The sequence below is a fragment of the Gossypium raimondii genome, chromosome 5, assembly GCF_025698545.1.
Source record: "Gossypium raimondii isolate GPD5lz chromosome 5, ASM2569854v1, whole genome shotgun sequence".
Taxonomy (NCBI): Eukaryota; Viridiplantae; Streptophyta; class Magnoliopsida; order Malvales; family Malvaceae; genus Gossypium; species Gossypium raimondii.
Genome location: NC_068569.1, coordinates 7,643,738 through 7,661,816, shown reverse-complemented (window position 1 = coordinate 7,661,816; position 18,079 = coordinate 7,643,738). Strand labels below are relative to the sequence as shown.

The following is an 18,079-nucleotide window of genomic DNA, read 5'->3' as shown; positions in this document are numbered from 1 at the left end:
AAGCATTTGCCAATAATGGACATGGGACAGCCCATTTTTAAACGTAATAATAGTACATTGCATCAGAATGCATTAAGAAAGTGGGTACTTTATCAAGTGATTCCAGCCAGTCAGTCATGGGTACTTTTCCATCTTTCTATGTTCATTTTGACTAGCGGATGGTGAACCACTCTCTACAGATTTCTGGTGCAAAATTAATCATCATCTTTCTTCAAGAATTAGGAAAATACTTTTAGTATTAGGATCCGTTTCTTTCATTGAAAATAACTTTCAGAAAATGATTTTTAGAAAATAATTTATTTTTTTGAAAAAATTAATATTTTCTGGTGTTTAGATGAATTTGCGTAAAAGATTTTTTGTTGTTTGGTAAATTTTTTGTTGTTTGGTAGATTTCTTAAAATATTTCATAAAAGTTATTTTCAATGAAACAAACATACATTTGAGATTTTCTTATTTTTCTTTATTTAATTTATTTATTTTTACATTGTTTTATCACCTTGTACTTTTCATTGAAAGGAATTTTGTCCTATTCTTTTCTGATAGAAAGGGACAGATTGCAAATATGTTAGTAATCCGGATTAAGATGTTACCTCTTACAGATAGCTACAATTATTACATGAACCAATAGAGTTTAATGGTGACTTTTTTGTCATTTTCTTCTTTTTGAATATGTAACATCACTAAATGAAGGGTATTTGGCTCTACATAGATCTTTCTAATCTATTAAACCAAACCTTCCAATATTCCCATGACCATGAGATTTTTTTGAGTTGAGAGTCTTAAATTTCAAGCAGGTTGATTTGGGGATAAGACACACTAGGCCTTCCAGCTTTGTTTCTTGATCACCACTATATATCAAAGCCGGAGTTAGCATCCACTTCCTTTTCAATATTTCGACACTTGTACAGCTTGGCACAAACTAAAAAGTACATAAAATTCAGTGCCCCTGCTGTAACTAAGATCCAATACAGATTATCTAGCCTTCCACTATTTATGTTTCCAGGCAACCATCCTGTAAGTCTTCTGATTAGTTCAACAAGAGCTGTACTGACATAGAAAGCAATGCCGACAACTAAAGAAACCATGGCGGTCGCGATGCTTCGCAAAGAGGCTGGGAATTCATGGTAATACAATGCAATTTGTCCTGGAAAATGGAATGCATCACCTATACCAATCACAACAAGCTGAGGAAATAACCACCAGACTTGCATAGGCACTATGGCACCAGGAAGTGCTTCAAGCTTGTTATCTTGGATTGTTTTGAGCCGTTTTGACTCCACCATTGCTGAAATTGCCATGCTTAGGACAATGATCACGTGGCCTATTCCTATTCGTTGTAGCAACGTCAGAGGCCGGCCAGTCAGCTTCTGCCACGTGGGAAATACGAAACGATCAAACAGGGCTACGAAGAAGGATGAGGATACTAGTATCACAACTATAATTGACGCTGCAGGGATCTTGAAATTGGAACCAAGGTGACGATCCATTGATAGAGCTTGGGTAACTGCAATGCTGGATTGGATTGCTACCGGGGTTATAAGAAATATACCACTTGACCATATTGGGACAAGTCTTATTACAGTTCTCAGATTTCCTACTTGCTCTAAACTGCATAGCTTCCATGGTCTTGCAATTAATCCATCTGAATCGATGTCTCCTTCGGTTTTCATCGCTGCTCGGTTCAAAAACCTACATCCAAAGCTTAATTTGTTTCAAATGTTGAGATTTGAATTCAAAAAACTTATTGAATGCCATTCTAAGCCGCTCATTTCATGTCTTATTTCTTCATATGAAAATATCTTTTGTCCTTTCTGCAGTTCTTTGAAGAGTGGTGTCAAAACTCACTAAAAGTAAGAGTTCAAGTTCTTGAACGAGGGTTGACTAGAGCACATGCCATGGGCTCACCACTATATTAAAATGTCATGCATCTAATGATTACAACTTAAAAAGGCTCACTGTTGAAATCTCTACGTGTGATGTGCAGAACAGAAGGTAGATCATCATACCTCTTGTGCATGACCTTCGAATCATATGGTATTTCATGTGATCAAACAATGAGTTATGGGAAACCCTCACCCATATTGATGTTACACTTAAAAAGATGATCTTGGATAAGGATCGACCATGATTTTTATGCCCATACTCTGTAAATCATCATGGAAGAATCTTCCTAAACCATGCCAATTAATGTCTTAGTTGCCTAAGGTTGACATCGATATCATGGGATAATGCTTTAATTGGAGTATTTGAACTTTATTCACTTTTTTTTTAAAATGAAAGTATAGGCTTTAATGGATCTAATAATTGCTTATGAATAATGTGAATTTGTAAATTATGAGTTTTTACCTGAACCACCCATTTGCTGTTACAGGCATAACCTTACTCGTTTCGCAGTGTTCATGGTAATAATCTTCACTTCTTGATGAGAGCAAGACCTTCCTTTTCCTTACAGCAGCGACAACTACACGAAGCAGACCAGTAAACGGGCTCCCTTGAGGCTTGTCACATCGATAGAATCGTTGTCCGGCCAAGAAAACAGCTAAAGCAATGAAATTAGCAGCAAAACATATGGTATATCCAAGAGCCCAGCTAATGCTGTCCTCGACGTAGACAATTGCAGTGGAACTTATTATGCTAGATGCATTAACAGTGAAGAAGAACCAATTGAAGAAAGTTTCTTTATCTTTAGGCTTATCAAGTTGGTTTGCTCCCAATGTTGCTAGCGTATATCGGCTTCCTCCTAACCCTGCAGACGCCGTTGTTATACTTAAATACAGGACTACATATTGTAGTTTAGATGGAGCTCTGCAGAAGCTTGAACCAATCTCGCATGGTGGAGGTTTCAAAGAGCTAAGCTTTGCTGTTAAAATCAGCAGAATCATCCCCTGAAAAAGAAAAGTTTAAATTTGATCAATGAAGTTACTTGACCGGCCAGGATTAAGAAGAATGAAATGTAAAGCAAGATTAAGTTTACCAGAAAAGATATAAAGCTAGAAATTGCAGCAACATGAAAACTTCCCAAGAATGAATCAGCAATGATTGCTCCAAGTACTGGAAGCAAGTTTATGCAACCATGAACAACGTTGGCAATTTGAGTGGCATTAATGCTCTCCACATTGAATTCCTGAACCAGATAAACGATCAGGTTTGCTAACCATCCGAAACCAGACAACATCACTCCCGACAGTGTCCCTGCTTATTGCGTGCCCGACAATACACAAATGTTAGTCCCAATCTGTAACATGCTATTTAAAGTCAGAGAAGAAATCATATGCTTAAGACCCTCCAAATGTTGCTCCAAGTCTATGTAACATGCATAACTGTAGGCGGGAGCTTAGAATATCTTAAGAGAGAGAGAGAGAGAGAGAGAGAGAGAGAGAGAGAGAGACCTGAAATGAAGAATAAGGTGATGAAACCACCCTTTTTGGTCATGGAATCTGGCATTTCAGAAGCTTCAATATCAGCAGGGACTAGCTTGGGCTCGGTGGTTTTGCCATTAATGGCTGTTGCTGAAGAGCTGTTATCAGGCGCTCAATTTATAGGCAGAGAGATATGGTGCTGTTATAACTTTTGAATGTGCCTCATAAATTGCTTGTGCTTGTGTCAACCCTCTTAGCATCAAGCCCGAAAATTAAGGTAGCAGCATGTAGCAGTTAAAATAATTACAGTACAACCAAATATACCAACTCAAGTCAGCATCATGGCCGACTTGATATCAAATTTAGTTGAGAGGTGGCGTCCGAAGACCACACATTTCATTTATCATGTGGGGAGTGCACCATTACTTTAAAAGATGTTGCATTGTAACTTGAGCTCTCGGTTGGCGGTGCAACGGTCACGGGTTCAGGTAAACTAATCAAACTTGCGTTGCTTTGTTATCAGTTGCTTGGACGATCACCGGGTGATTGTGCTGTTAAAATTCAGAACTTCACCGAATACTGTCTCTGAGTGGGAGAAGATGTTTGTTACTCGAACGTATATAATGGAGTTGGGGTACTCACACCAGACTCATGTAACAATAACGTCCACCTGATGTACTTGCCTATATTGGTAGATTTTCAATTTCTCGCTCATATAGTTGGGGTTCAACGGTATTAGTAATGTTATATCGTGAGCTTTATTTGGCGACAAACACGATGCACAAGATATAGACAGTTGTTTGTTACTGCTGCAATCTTGGACATTGTACAAGATGTCATTTCTTAAAGTCCCTATGAAAGTTAATTGCAATGTGTCGAATGCAGTAAACGAAACTTTGGAACGTCTAATCGTCACAATTAGCCCTTGTAATCGATTAGAAATAATGCAAATTTTGTGTTGTATAACAATATGCCTCTACAAGTTCATCAAGAAAATTTATCACGATTCCATGTTCTCACTCTCCACAATGACAAACACTATCGGTAGTACGTTCTGATTATCTTCTTATGCAACCACAATAAGGAGGATTTGCGTATATTTCTCATGCAACCAAATTTCATCAACTTGCACAAACGACTTACAATAAGAAAAGACCCTAATGCATGGATCGAATGTCCAGAAAAAAACGGTGGAAATTGTTTTTCCTTGGATCTAGTTGGTCATTCGGGCCATAAGTAGACAGTATCTACAAGTCAATCATAGTCTCTGGCATGTACTCCTATATCGCGGCTAACCACCCTGAAATTCAATGTAGAATGCAGCCCAATCACCGTATAACAATTCCATCACCATCTGTTTAGCCCATCACTCTTTCATGTATGGCATTTTATATTGAAACCGGGATTTTATGTCGACAATTAAGATCGATAAAAGAATGGTGGGCATGTCTTTCACTAGTGGCATGATGCAATTACAAATTAATGTCAAATATAGTTTCTTGTGATCTTGTGTCATTCTAGTAGCAGTACATGTATGAGGCCCTACATATTTTTGAATCTTCCATAGTTGTGACATATGCATCAATGTAGCTTGTAACCGCCAGTTGCAACCTTCTGTAGACCTTCAACACTCCCCGATATATAATGTCAATTTAAATATAACGATTTTGTAGTCCACAACACTTTTATGTTATACTTCTTGATGACAACTAAACATTCTTCCTTATTTGGGAATTGTTGACTTACAACCAACTCTTTTGATTTGGGATTTGGCGCCAACCTTTGGAAATGTATTATATTTGAGTATTCTGGGAAATCAGATGCATGTTGTAACACCCTTAACCCACATCTGTCACTGGAATAGGGTTTCAAAGTATTTATTGAAACTTATCGATCAAACAGACATAAATTTATACATTGATATCACATAATATTCAGGTTAAAAACCAATTATATTCATACATAATTTCCCTTATTTGAGCCCTCGAGACCCAAAATACTTGTTAGAAACAAATCGGGACTAATTTGGAGACTCAGAGAATTTTTTGTAAAATATTAAAAATTTTCAAAGCTGCAGGGTTCACACACCCGTGTGTCTGGCCATATGGATACAAGCTTGAACAATAAGCAACTCAAAAATCATTTGTTTAACCAATTCAAAACACAATCAAACACATCCAAAATATGTCAAAACAATCATCCTAGGTGCCTAACCAATGTACCATCATAGGTACCACAATTATATCATCTATGTTAAGTATGACTCCTATTTTCAGTCAAATTTGAAAAATAATCTTCTAGTTAAGATTTATTTATTTGTTTCAATCAAACACTGATTAGTTTAGATTATTTTATTATTATTTGACATGTGAATTTAGCCTATAAATAGGCTCTTTTACAACCTTAGAAAAAACACACCATTTAGAGATTAGAACTCATAACACATTTAGAGAATTTTGTGTTTACGTTTTAAGGGTTCTTTGTTTTTTGGGGTTTGGGGTTTAGTTTTATCTCCATCTTTTGTACTCTTCGTTCTTTTGTCATTATAGTAAAATTATCTTTGCCCGTGGTTTTTTATCCTCTTTGGAGGGGTTTTTCCACGTTAAATTTGTGTGTTCAATTTTTCAATTTATTCCGCTATTTTTGTTACTTGTTGCTTAATTGGGTCGATCCCTAACAAGTGGTATCAGAGCTAGTTTAATTTTCATAGATCAGCCCATTCAGATATGGCAGCAATAAGGTTTGAAATTGAGAAGTTCGATGGTGAGACAAATTTCAATCTGTGACAAGTTCAGATGATGCCAATTCTAGTTCAATCCGGTTTGAAAAAGGTTGTTACTGGGAAAAAGCCTGAGAATTTAAATAAAATAGAATGGGAAGAGCTTGATAAAAAGGCTTTGTCTGCAATCCAGTTGTGCCTCGCGAATACGGTATTGCAGGAGGTATTGATGGAGAAGACCTCATCCGCCTTGTGGAAAAGGTTAGAAACTCTTTATGCGACTAAGTCTCTGGCTAATCGTTTAGTGTTGAAACAACGTCTATTTACATTTTGCATGAACGAAGGTGAGCTTCTCAGAGATCACATCAGTCAATTCATTACTCTTTTAAATGATTTAAAGAACGTTGATGTTCATATTGATGATGAAAATCAAGCTATGCTATTATTGTGCTCTTTACCCCATTCATACAAGTCTTTCAGGGATACCCTAATTTATGGAAGAGACAAACTCTCGTTCGAAGATGTGAAGGGTCATTTGTTGAGTAGAGATAAACTCGACAATGAGCTTCATTTGGATAGCAAAGCAGATAAACTCGACAATGAGCTTCATTTGGATAGCAAAGCAGATAGGCAAGCTTCCGTTTTGATGGCATCAAAGAAACGAGACAAAAGGTGTCACTATTGTAAAAAGTTAGGTCACGTCAAAGCAGATTGTTATAAATTGCGAAATAAAAGAGCTGCTAAGAGTAACGAGGAAGATGTAGCTGGTGCTAATTTGATCGATGAAAGCGGTGATGATTTCTTGTTAGTGTCAACGAGCGATAACTCCAAGTTCACGTCCGAGTGGATCCTAGATTCGGGATGTTCTTTCTACATGTGTCCCAATAGAGAATGATTCTCCACATACAGTTCGGTTGAAGGTGGAGTTGTGCGCATGGGAAACGATTCATCTAGCAAGGTAATTTGTATTGGTACTGTTAAAATTAGGATACATGATAAGACGATTAGGACACTCTCAGATGTCAGGTATGTACCTGATTTACGAAAGAATCTCATCTCCTTGAGTATTTTAGACTTGAAAGGACGCAGAATCAACATTGAGTCAAGTGGCATTAAAGTATCTCGTGGAGCTCTCGTTTTGTTAAAAGGTAAAAGAACTGGCAGTCTTTATATTCTGGAAGGTTCTACAGTGACCGGTGAAATCGGACGTCCCTCGCCCGTTACAGAGTCGAAGTCAACTCGTTTGGAGCGGAGGCAACTTGGTTATAAGAGGGAAAAATGTATGATCGTTTCGTTGAAGAGATGTTCTCTTGTGGATATAGGTTTTGAAAAGTTAGGGCATTGTGTTCGTGAAAATCAGACCCGTGTTAGTTTTGATTTGGCAGTGTACAATTCGAAGGCTAGAAGTCTTCCAGTTTCTAAGCACAGATTCGACTCAGTTAATTCCTTGCATAGTTCAAGATAGGCTCATGGCGGGATTTGGCAAAGATGGCGTTGTAGAAATATGAGTCAAGATGGAGATTTGTTAAGTATGACTCCTCTTTTCAGTCAAATTTGAAAAATAATCTTCTAGTTAAACTCTGTTTATTTGTTTCAATCAAACACTAATTAGTTTAGATTGTTTTATTATTATTTGACATATGAATTTAGCCTATAAATAGGCTCTTTTACAACCTTAGAAAAAACATCCCATTTAGATATTAGAACTCATAACACATTTAGAGAATTTTGTGTTTACGTTTTGAGGGTTCTTTACTTTTTGGGGTTTGGGGTGTAGTTTTATCTCCATCTTTTGTACTCTTCGTTCTTTTCCCATTATAGTAAAATTATAGTAAAATTATCTTTGCCCGTGTATTCAATTTCTCAATTTATTCCGCTATTTTTGTTACTTGTTGCTTAATCGGGTCGATCCCTAACAATCTAAATATATCAATAAAACATAATTCAAATCCAATTTGTAAACATGCCAAATTCAATCTATTTTACCTATTTCATGTTTATTTAAACATTAACTTAAACTTGCCTTAATATGACCTCAAATATAAACACATATTTATATGTATATAACCATCCAATATTAACTTATAATCTTATTTACAATCAACCCACAAAATGATTAATATTTGGACACCCTAGGTACATGTCGACACAAAAGGAAAAACTTCACCACGTTTGAGTTCGGGATCGTTATTGGATGCTGAATCGGCGATCAAAATTAGGTACCTAAGCTACGCACGAAAAAAAAACTGTATGCTGAGTAAAAACTCAGTGGTATTTCTATAATCCGAATATTTAAAAATAAAACAATATAATATGTATAATAAAATGTTAAGCACAATTGAACATTTAAAACCATATAATACTAAATTTTCCATCACTTGTTATAGAATAGCTTTTCACAATTTTAATCACATTTCATTTATGCAATTGCTTTATCCATACCATATTCAATTCACTATTCCACTTCATTTCCCATATCACTCCATTTCAATATCAATTATAATACTTTATTATTCATTTACCCCTATTAACATTACTCGGACACGGACGGATACACGGATCCAACCAAAACACACCAGTTTGGCACCCTGTGCCTCATCGAATATTCGAAGTAATAAATTGACACTCATGTCACATCGGTTAAACCGAAGTAAATTGGCATCCAGTGCCTCATCAAATTAATCCGAAGTAATAAATTGGCACCCGGTGTCTCATCGACTCGAAGTCAAAGAAATTCTTGAACTCTTCCAATCCTATGGCATGCCATCTATATCCAACTCAGCCCAATACAGTTAATAAGGTTTCAATTCACTTTCCAAATACAACCAATATTCATTTCAATTCAAATAATCAATATATTCAATATATATACCAATTCAATCAATATAAATTCAATAAATTCATCACATACTAAATCAATCCATTTCAATTGTAAAACACAATAATTCTCACCTTAATCACTTACAATAACATTTAATCAAAATACAACAATTAATAATTAGATTCGGATTATAGAAATACAAACCAAAAATTTCGAGCTATTCCTCGTCGACTTTATCTTTTCCCTTTTTAGTCGAGGACTCTGGTATGACGTTAGCTATAGAATTAAAACAATTAAAATTCATCAATACAACACAATTCAACATCATATTTAATATTTCAATTTTTCTCAATATTTGCCTAAATTCCAATTTAGCCCCTAAATCGAGTCTAATTTTATTTCTTCACAGTCAATCTTATATTCACAATCAATCTTATATTTTCATACAAATTCCACTTTAGACTAGATTTACTCTCTAATTTCACTTAAATCCTTAAATTTTGAATTTTCACAATTTAGTCCCTAATATTCAAAATTTACAATTTATTCTACAATTTAATCCTTTTCATTTCTAACTTAAAAATCTATCAAGTTAATCCCTAATACTAAAATTATTCAACATAAACATCACTTAAAAACTTAATAATTTCTAAAATTTTGACATAGGTTTGGTAGTATTTAATACCGGGATTCTAAAAACATAAAAATTACAAGAAAATGGACTAAATTGACTAACCAATTGAGCTTTGAACCCTTAAAACCCTAACTTTTCTCCTTCTTTCTTTCTTTTTTTTCTTCCTTTCTTTCCTTTTCTGTTTCGTTTCTTTCTCTCCTTCTTTTCTATTTCTTTTCTTTTACTTTATCTTTATAATATAATATTTATATTTAAGTTTTAAGTTTTAATATTATAATATTATAATATATATCTTTTAACTTTAAATATTTATAATATATACACTTATGCCGCCTCAATTATGACCGTTGGCATAATTGCTCATTTGGTCACTTTAATTTTTCTTTAATCTATAATTCAACTTTCACTCTTTATACAATTTAGTCCTTTTACCTAATTACTCTTAATTCATGCAATTTCACCTAACCAAAACCTAATTAACTACACCACTAACTTTGTAAATATTTTTAATAAATATTTACGAGTCTGATTTACGGTAATGGAGCCTTGAAAATGCACTTTCCAACACCTGTGACTATCGGATCGTTACAATCTTCCCCCTAAATAAAAATATATATATTAGTTGTTACTAAAACAATTCATAACTTTTTAAACCAATAAAACTTTTTGTCAAATGATATAACTTGCATCTCATACTAGAAAATAATTATCAATATATAGTCATATAATTATACATAATAGTAAAATAAAATGAAATTCCATAAAAAATAATTACAAACTAACATTATTAGCTGAAACTTGATTTCTAAAGTAAAAATAATAATTTTGATTTATGAAATGAAAACAAATATTCTTGATCTTCAATCTTGATTTCTAATAGTTGTAGGACCCAAGTTCGAGACTTTTGTAATTGTTTTAAACTTAATATTTCAATTGTTTAACTTTAACAACTCAATATTTTTCTCTCGAAACAACAATAGATTTGTTTTAAACACATATTTGGTGTCGCCACACTATCTGGCTGCACCTTCCGATCTCACGAATTAGTAGTTTTTTTTAGAATCCCCAACTGGTGCCACCGTGTCAAGCAACACCACCTTAAAAAATAATATTTTTTTCTTACACGTAAGATATTTGTTATGTATTTAAAGAAAATACTCTTATTTTTTGTGTTGCCTGATAAAATGGCAGCACTACTTAAAAAAATATTTTTTCCACCTGGAATGATTGTTAAATAATAGGGTAAAAAAATTGTACCAATTTTATAATTAATCTACAACATATCCCATTTTTGTATTAAATTTTGGGTAAATTACACCAACAATCACTCAACTTTGATGCAGCTGACAAAATAGTCACTTTGATTTTAATTCAGTCACTCAACTTTCAAAAAATAACAAATAAGTTATAGACAAACCATTCAAATCATCCTCTTTCGCTACAATACCTAGTCCGGTTTCAACTTTGGGATCTTGCTAATCACCCACTCGACCCAGAATTGCACTTGTCGGTATTTGGCTGTCCCTTTAGAGGAACCGCTTCCTTTTTCCCTAAAAATCATGGGTTCAATCGATTGTTTGGTTTGTCTGAATGTTCCTTTTGTTTTGCTTCTGATTTTATTTTATGCAACTTGATAATCTTGGCAATGGAGTTAGTGTTGTTTAGTTTAATTGACGACTCGTTTGTTTATATCATCATATCCCATGAAGATCTCGACAAATCCAAGTCATTTTGGTTCTTGAATCGCTTGAATTTTGCTATGGAGGATTTTCTCCTCACCGGCTTGGTTGTGGTTATGATAGTTTGACCCAAAGTTATCTCCAATCCCATTTTGATTTGGCTTTTTCAGAGTTAATAGCTTTGGGCAACAGAAAAAGATAGTTGGATCCCAACCATGGTGGCTTTTCTATTGGGGGGTTGAAAAAGAAAGAAAAAAGAGAGGATAGGATGGTAGTTTGGAGGTCAACAATGGTGACGCCAAAGATGGTTGTGGCGGAGGCGGCGACGGTGAGATTGTTGGGATGGAGAAGAAGAAGTATGAACACATTGGGTCATTTATGCAAAAAAGTAAAAATATTAGGCAATTTATTAAAACAATAGAAAATGAAATTTATTAAAACAAAGGAAAAGGAAAGACGAAAAAAAACAGTCACTCAACTTTGTCTCGTCTAACATGGCAAGTTAACTGGCCACATCAGTTAGTTTACTGACCACATCTCCTGTCTCATTAGGCCTGTAACTGAAAATGTTAATGAGTGACTGATTTGTAACTTTTCGATAACGATATTAATGAGTGATTGATTTGTCACTTTTCAATAACGTTGGTGACTGATTTGTTACTTTTTAAAAGTTGAGTAATTGAATTGAAATTGAAGTAACTGTTTTGTCAGTTGTATCAAAATTAAGTGACTGCTAGTGAAATTTACCCTTAAATGTTTTTTTTTTTTGTATTATCTAAGTAGAGAAGTTGAGGTTTTATTATGTATGAAAAGAAAAAGAAAAAGGAAAATTGGTTAAAAAAGATCTCAATTAGCTGGTCAAAAGTCAACAAACAACCACATGGTGGCCCCTTATTGAACGATATGGTATGTCAGTAAAAAAGATAACTTTAGGATTCTAAATCAGAATAGTAAAATTAATCATTTTAAAAATACATATAAAGGTTTTTCATGCCATTAACCCAAAATTTTATTCTTATTTTCAAAAATTTTGGTATGGCTGGCAATGCATATAATTTACATTATTCTTATTTTTATGCGATAATTACTCAATTATGATTGGTTCTTCAAATGTTTTTTAAAATATTAGATATATTTATATCTATACCTAATCCTCGTAACCGAGTTCTAGTAACTGACACTATATAAAATATTTTTTTGTTTATTTAATTGGATGGGAGCTTATAATAGCATTGTTTTGTCTTAAACTGGTGTCTTAGTTTGACCCTTTCTATGCCCTTCATTCACACCCATTTTGGAAAACAATAAATAAATATCAATCTGTTCAACAGCTTTATCCATTTCATAACATAATTGATGGTATGGTTCAACTATGATGGAATTTTAATACTTACATTCTCCACATTTTTAAATATTGTAATCTCGTTATCATTCCTTTCTTAAGTGGGTTTAAAATTTATAACAAAATTATCATTTATTTTTATTATATTAGTTAGTATAACCTTTTTTCACGCACAATCATTTTAATTGTAATTATAAACAAAAATATATGTTTTCTTTTCATATTCTATCAATTTTGAAAACCAAAATATAATAAGTAAATGATAATTCAAATATAATTTAATTTTAAAATAATAAATATACATTATAATTATTAAAATTAGATTGGATCGGTCAGTATATCGATTTAGAATAAGAGAGAGAACTGATTCAATTACAAACTATGATTAGATCATAAATCGATGAACCGATAAAAAAGACAAAATCGATTTTTTTTTAAATCCTTTTTGGACTAATTTTGCTAGCTCAAAAAAAAGAGCCTTTTTCCCGTTCAAATTGGCCGAATAACATTTAAGAAGCACCTAACCCAAATTAAAATATCAAAACAAAAAATATTAATTATATTAGTAGTTATTTAATTATAATTATTATTTTTCTGATCACTTAACCATGAAAAGTTACAAAATATTATTTAACTATTTAAATTTTTTAACTAAACACTAACAGAAAGATGACTTGATAATTTTTAAAATTAACATAATAACAACTTTAACCTTTAACATGTATATATTGTGTCAATTCAATATTGATTCTAAAAATTAATCTTCAAATTTTGCACATTGTATAATTTGATTTTTCTTTTATAATTTTATTTTATGTTTTTGGCATTAAGGGTTATTTTTAAAAGAATGAAAATATAACTTTTTTAAACTTTTTAAGTAAAAGAGTCACGAAAGAAAAATTAAATTATACTATGTGTAAATATTATAGGTTAAATGTTTTAGAATTAAGATTAAATTGACACAATTTATAAATATTGAGAATTAAAATTACTATTATACTAATTTTAAAAGTTAAAACATCATTCTCCGTTAACCATTTAATAAAAAACAAAATTAAATAATTAAATAATTATTTTATAACTTTTCTACCATAAATGTAATTTAAAGATCTGTAGTTGTTACTTTTTCCTCTTTAGCCTTTGTGCTGAATTATTATTTTTAACTACATTTATTTTTGTTGTTAGCTTATATTTGGAATTTAATTGAAAGTGATTATGAAAAGATCTTTTTGAAGAGACAATAAAGAGGAGAAATTGAAATAAAAGAAGAAGGGATGTAGACATAGGCTTTCAAAACTCGAAAATTTATTTTGGGAAGGAATCAGGTCTTTTAACTTTCAAGTAAAGTAGCTGCCATCCATCACCATTAATGAAGATAATTCTATTTCACCATTTTATACCCAAAAAAAAATCATGGATAAACTTATCTAGTTATTAAAATATTCCATTTTAAACTTTTAAAATAAAAGATTATAATTTTTTAATTACTTCCATTCAAATTACAATTTACAAATAGATGTCACGGTTAAAAATGAATATAATAATAAATTTAGCCTTTTTTTTAACTTTTACATTTTATATCAATTTAGTCATAATTTTCAAAATTAATTCTCAAAATTTATATATAATCTCAATTTAATTCTAACTCTAAAAATTCAAAAAATATAAATATTTTTAAAATATAATAGTTTAAATTGTATAATAATATTAATATTAAATAAAATTAAAATCACCACCCCCACCAAAAACACCCATACACATCAGGGTTTTGTTTTTCAAACAACATTAATATAATCAAAACCTACCAAACAAAGAGAAAATGCATAGAATTCCCAGGAAAACAAATACCTTTTTTAAAAAAAAATTTAATTCCCAGTAAATAACAAAAAAATGACAAACCCAGATTGGAAAATGGGTTTATAAATAAATGCCACTCAAAGAAAATGACATGCAACACAAGAAATGAGAAATTCAAATCCTAAACACAAACTAATTTGAACTCAAATTGACTTCAAAGAGTTATGAACACATTTAATACGCAAAACAGAAAGGCAGAGTAAAGAGCTCTAAAAACATAAACAAAAATTCGAAGATGGGAAAGTAATGCAAGCAATTTGAGAAATAGAAGAATTTGAAAGCTAAATGAAAGATAAGAAAAAAAAAAAAAAAAGGGTGAAAATGAGAGACGTGCGGTGTTTTCGCGTGAAAAGGAGTGAGATATATAACTAGGGAAGGGAGAGGGGATGGTGGGGGAAGGGATTATATTATATTTAATATTAATATTATTATATAATTTAAATTTATTATTATATTTTTAAAATATTTATATATTTTTTAGAATTAGGATAATTTAAGATTATTTTTAAATTTTAAGATTTATTTATTTTTATAATTATGATTAAATTAATAATATCTAAAAATTAAGAGTTAAATTTATTATTATACTGAGTTTTTAATTATCATTTCAGATTATCGTTAAATTATAAAAATTTTATTTTGAATATTTTAAAATAGAAATTTTAATAGTTAAATGATTATACGTGAAATTTAACAAAAAAAAATCATGTTAGAATATTTTTTAACCAGTTGAATTCACATCGAATAGATTGCAATCAACCTTTAATATCTTCATATTCTTTATTGCAAAATTTTAAAATTAATAATTATAAATTGAGTTTTGAGAAAAGAAATAAATGATTTATTATAGATTTCTTAGTTCAAATAATTTCAATCATATTCAGCTTATTATATAAAAATTTGAACGAAAACATTACGCGTGCGATGACCGAAGCCTTTTAAGATAATTTCTTTTATTATTGCCTTATAGTATTATAATCTCAATTTTATTTATTTTTATTAAATAGTATTTATTAATTGGGCACATGACTTCTTTAATAAAGCAAAGAGATATCATTTATCATAATTTTAATATTTAATGGTTGTTTCATTAAATTTAAATAAAATAAATTTATTAAATTATTATAAATTATTAAATTATATAATAAAATTTACTTTCACATGAATATTCGTGTGATATGAAATTAAATCATACAAATCGCTGTTATTAGAAATTTGTCCATAATCTTACGTTCACCTATAACTACAGTAAACTTAAATTGAATTAAACGTTCTGATCAAATCTGGGTGTTCGCTTCCGCCTCCTTTTCGAGATTTTGATACTTGTAAAACTTAGCACACAGTAAAAAGTAGCCATAATTAAGCAATCCCAACACAACGAAAGTCCAATAAACATTGTCTAGTCTTCCATCGTTTATATCATCCGGCAACCATCCGGTAACGTTCCTTATCAGATCAACCACAGCAGTGCTGACATAGAAAGCGACGCCGATGACTATGGAAATCATGGAAGTTGCTGTGCTTTTCATTGAGACAGGGAATTCTTGATAGTACAATGAAACGTTTCCCGGAAAATGGAAAGCTTCACCCATCCCAACTACGATGAGTTGTGGAAACAGCCATAAGGCGAGCATTGGCACCACGGCGGCGGCGCCGCCCTGCTGGTCTTGGAGGTGGTTATCATGGGCTACATTTAGCCTCTTTGACTCCACCAGGGCGGAGATTGCCATGCTTAGGATGTTGAAAGCATGGCCTGCTCCGATTCTTTGTAAGGGTGTTAATGAGCGGCCGGTCAGGGACTGCCAGGTGGAGTAAAGAAACCGGTCAAACAGGGCGATAAAGATGGCTGAGGAGATTAAAACCACGACCGTGATTGAACCGGCGGGGATCTTGAAATTTGGGCCGAGGTGACGATCCATTGCTAGAGCTTGAAGAATTGTCATGTTGGTCTGAATTACAATAGGGGTGGCTAAAAATACTGTGCTTGCCCATAATGGGAGAATCCTAATCAGAGTTTTCAAGTCTTCAACTTGTTGAACTGAGCTTATATTCCACGGCTTGGCTATGGATCCATCTGAACTAATGTCTCCTTCAGTTATCAGTGCTGCACGGTTCAAGAACCTACAGAAATGAAATTAAGGGATTTTAATTAGGTTAAGTAAATGATAATTGTCTTGTTTTTGGTGGATTTTTAGAGGTTCAAATCCAAAAAGCTATTTTAAGTGTAAAAGTAGTATACCAAAGTCAATTTTTGTATTTTCCTTATGCAAAGAAAATAAAAAGTCAGGAAATTTCTAAGATTCCAAATCCTCAAGTTACGGTGGGTGGTAGGTGAAAGTGTTTTTGATACGGCGCCGACTGTTATCGTGCATTATCGTAATATCAGGTTGCCCTGCTATTTAAGTTTCCGAGTCCAATTCAAAGAAAAAGAGCATACTTCTGACAAAAGCAATAATATGATTTGTCGGCAGGAAAAAGACTGCAATTTTATATGCTTATATCAAAAGAATAATCAAGTTCATAGTTCATACCTGAAGCTGCGTTTAGGTGTTGCAGCGATGGCTTTATTAGCTCCATCATTAATCTCATGATAATAATACTTGCTTTCAGATGAAACCAAGACGTTCCTCTTTCGTATTGCAGCAACAATCACACGAGCCAAACTCGTGTAAGGGCTACCTTGAGGCTTATCATGGCGGTAGAAACGGTTTCCCAGGAAGAAAATAACCAAGCCCAGAAAATTAAAAGCTGCACACATGCCAAATCCCAGTCCCCAACTAATACTATCCTCAACATAGACGATGCCTAAAGAACTTACGACACAGGCAGAATAAAATATAAAGAAAAACCAGTTGAAGAAAACTCCTTGATCTTCAGGACTATCAAATTGATTGGCTCCCAAGGATGCTAAAGTAAAACGAACCACTCCCAGGCCTATTGATGCCAAAGCAATACCCGTGTATAAAACAGCTAATTGGAGTTTCGATGGAGCGTGGCACAAGGTTGAACCAGTTCCACAGTGTTGTGGTCTCAAGTGACTAAGTGTCGCTGTTAAGGTTAGAGCAATTATTCCCTGGAAAAGTTTAAAATGGACATTAGAAATGGAATTTAGTGAACTGGGAATTAAGATCTGTGAGCTAAGGATGAGTGAGGTATACAGACCAGGAGAGAGAAGAATGAAGAGATTGAAACGACATGGAAAGAGCCGAGGAAAGAGTCAGCCAAAACAGCACCAATAATTGGTATCAAGTTGATGGAACCGTTGACTACATTGCTTATCTGAGTAGCGTCAATGCTCTTAACATTGAATTCCTCGATCAGATACACAATCAAATTCGTCAGCCATCCCCAACCAGCTATCATCAATCCTGTCAAAGTTGCTGGTGACAGAGAGAGAAACACACACACACGACATGACACAACACGAACACGTTTTCATTACAAGGTTGTTTTAGACATGTCTGAAATTGAGAATTAAGAGAGAGAGAGAGAGAGAGAGAGTAACCTGAAACAAAGAAAAAGGTGAACCAACCACCACGTTTATGGCCAGGACTTAACATCTGTGACTGTGATTCATGGTCACCATTCTTGTTGCTACCAGTAGCAGTTGGCTGCTGCAACTCTATGGATGACATTTTGGCTTTGGAGTTTTGGATCAGAGATGCTTT

At 32.9% G+C, this 18,079-nt stretch overlaps 2 protein-coding genes across 3 annotated transcripts; both read right to left on the bottom strand.

Moving 5' to 3' along the window:
• Positions 1 to 625: 625 nt before the first annotated feature.
• LOC105770552 (protein NRT1/ PTR FAMILY 2.7) lies at positions 626 to 3,548 on the bottom strand. Of its 2 annotated transcripts, none has more exons than XM_012591809.2 (4): positions 3,390 to 3,548; positions 2,975 to 3,192; positions 2,347 to 2,885; positions 626 to 1,689 (listed from the first exon to the last, which is right to left on the bottom strand). In XM_012591809.2, exons 1-4 carry the CDS (start codon positions 3,442 to 3,444, stop codon positions 849 to 851), a joined length of 1,653 nt encoding a protein of 550 aa, XP_012447263.1. In that variant the 5' UTR covers positions 3,445 to 3,548; the 3' UTR covers positions 626 to 848. The 2 variants fall into 2 exon arrangements, with proteins under 2 accessions (XP_012447263.1, XP_052486849.1); XM_052630889.1 differs by having other exon boundaries at positions 2,975 to 3,235; positions 3,390 to 3,508.
• An 11,973-nt stretch (positions 3,549 to 15,521) lies between these two features.
• LOC105766775 (protein NRT1/ PTR FAMILY 2.7) lies at positions 15,522 to 18,079 on the bottom strand. The gene is made up of 4 exons (XM_052630818.1): positions 17,917 to 18,079; positions 17,574 to 17,791; positions 16,943 to 17,484; positions 15,522 to 16,532 (listed from the first exon to the last, which is right to left on the bottom strand). The coding sequence occupies exons 1-4, from the start codon at positions 18,044 to 18,046 to the stop codon at positions 15,689 to 15,691; spliced, it is 1,734 nt and encodes a 577-aa protein (XP_052486778.1). The 5' UTR covers positions 18,047 to 18,079; the 3' UTR covers positions 15,522 to 15,688.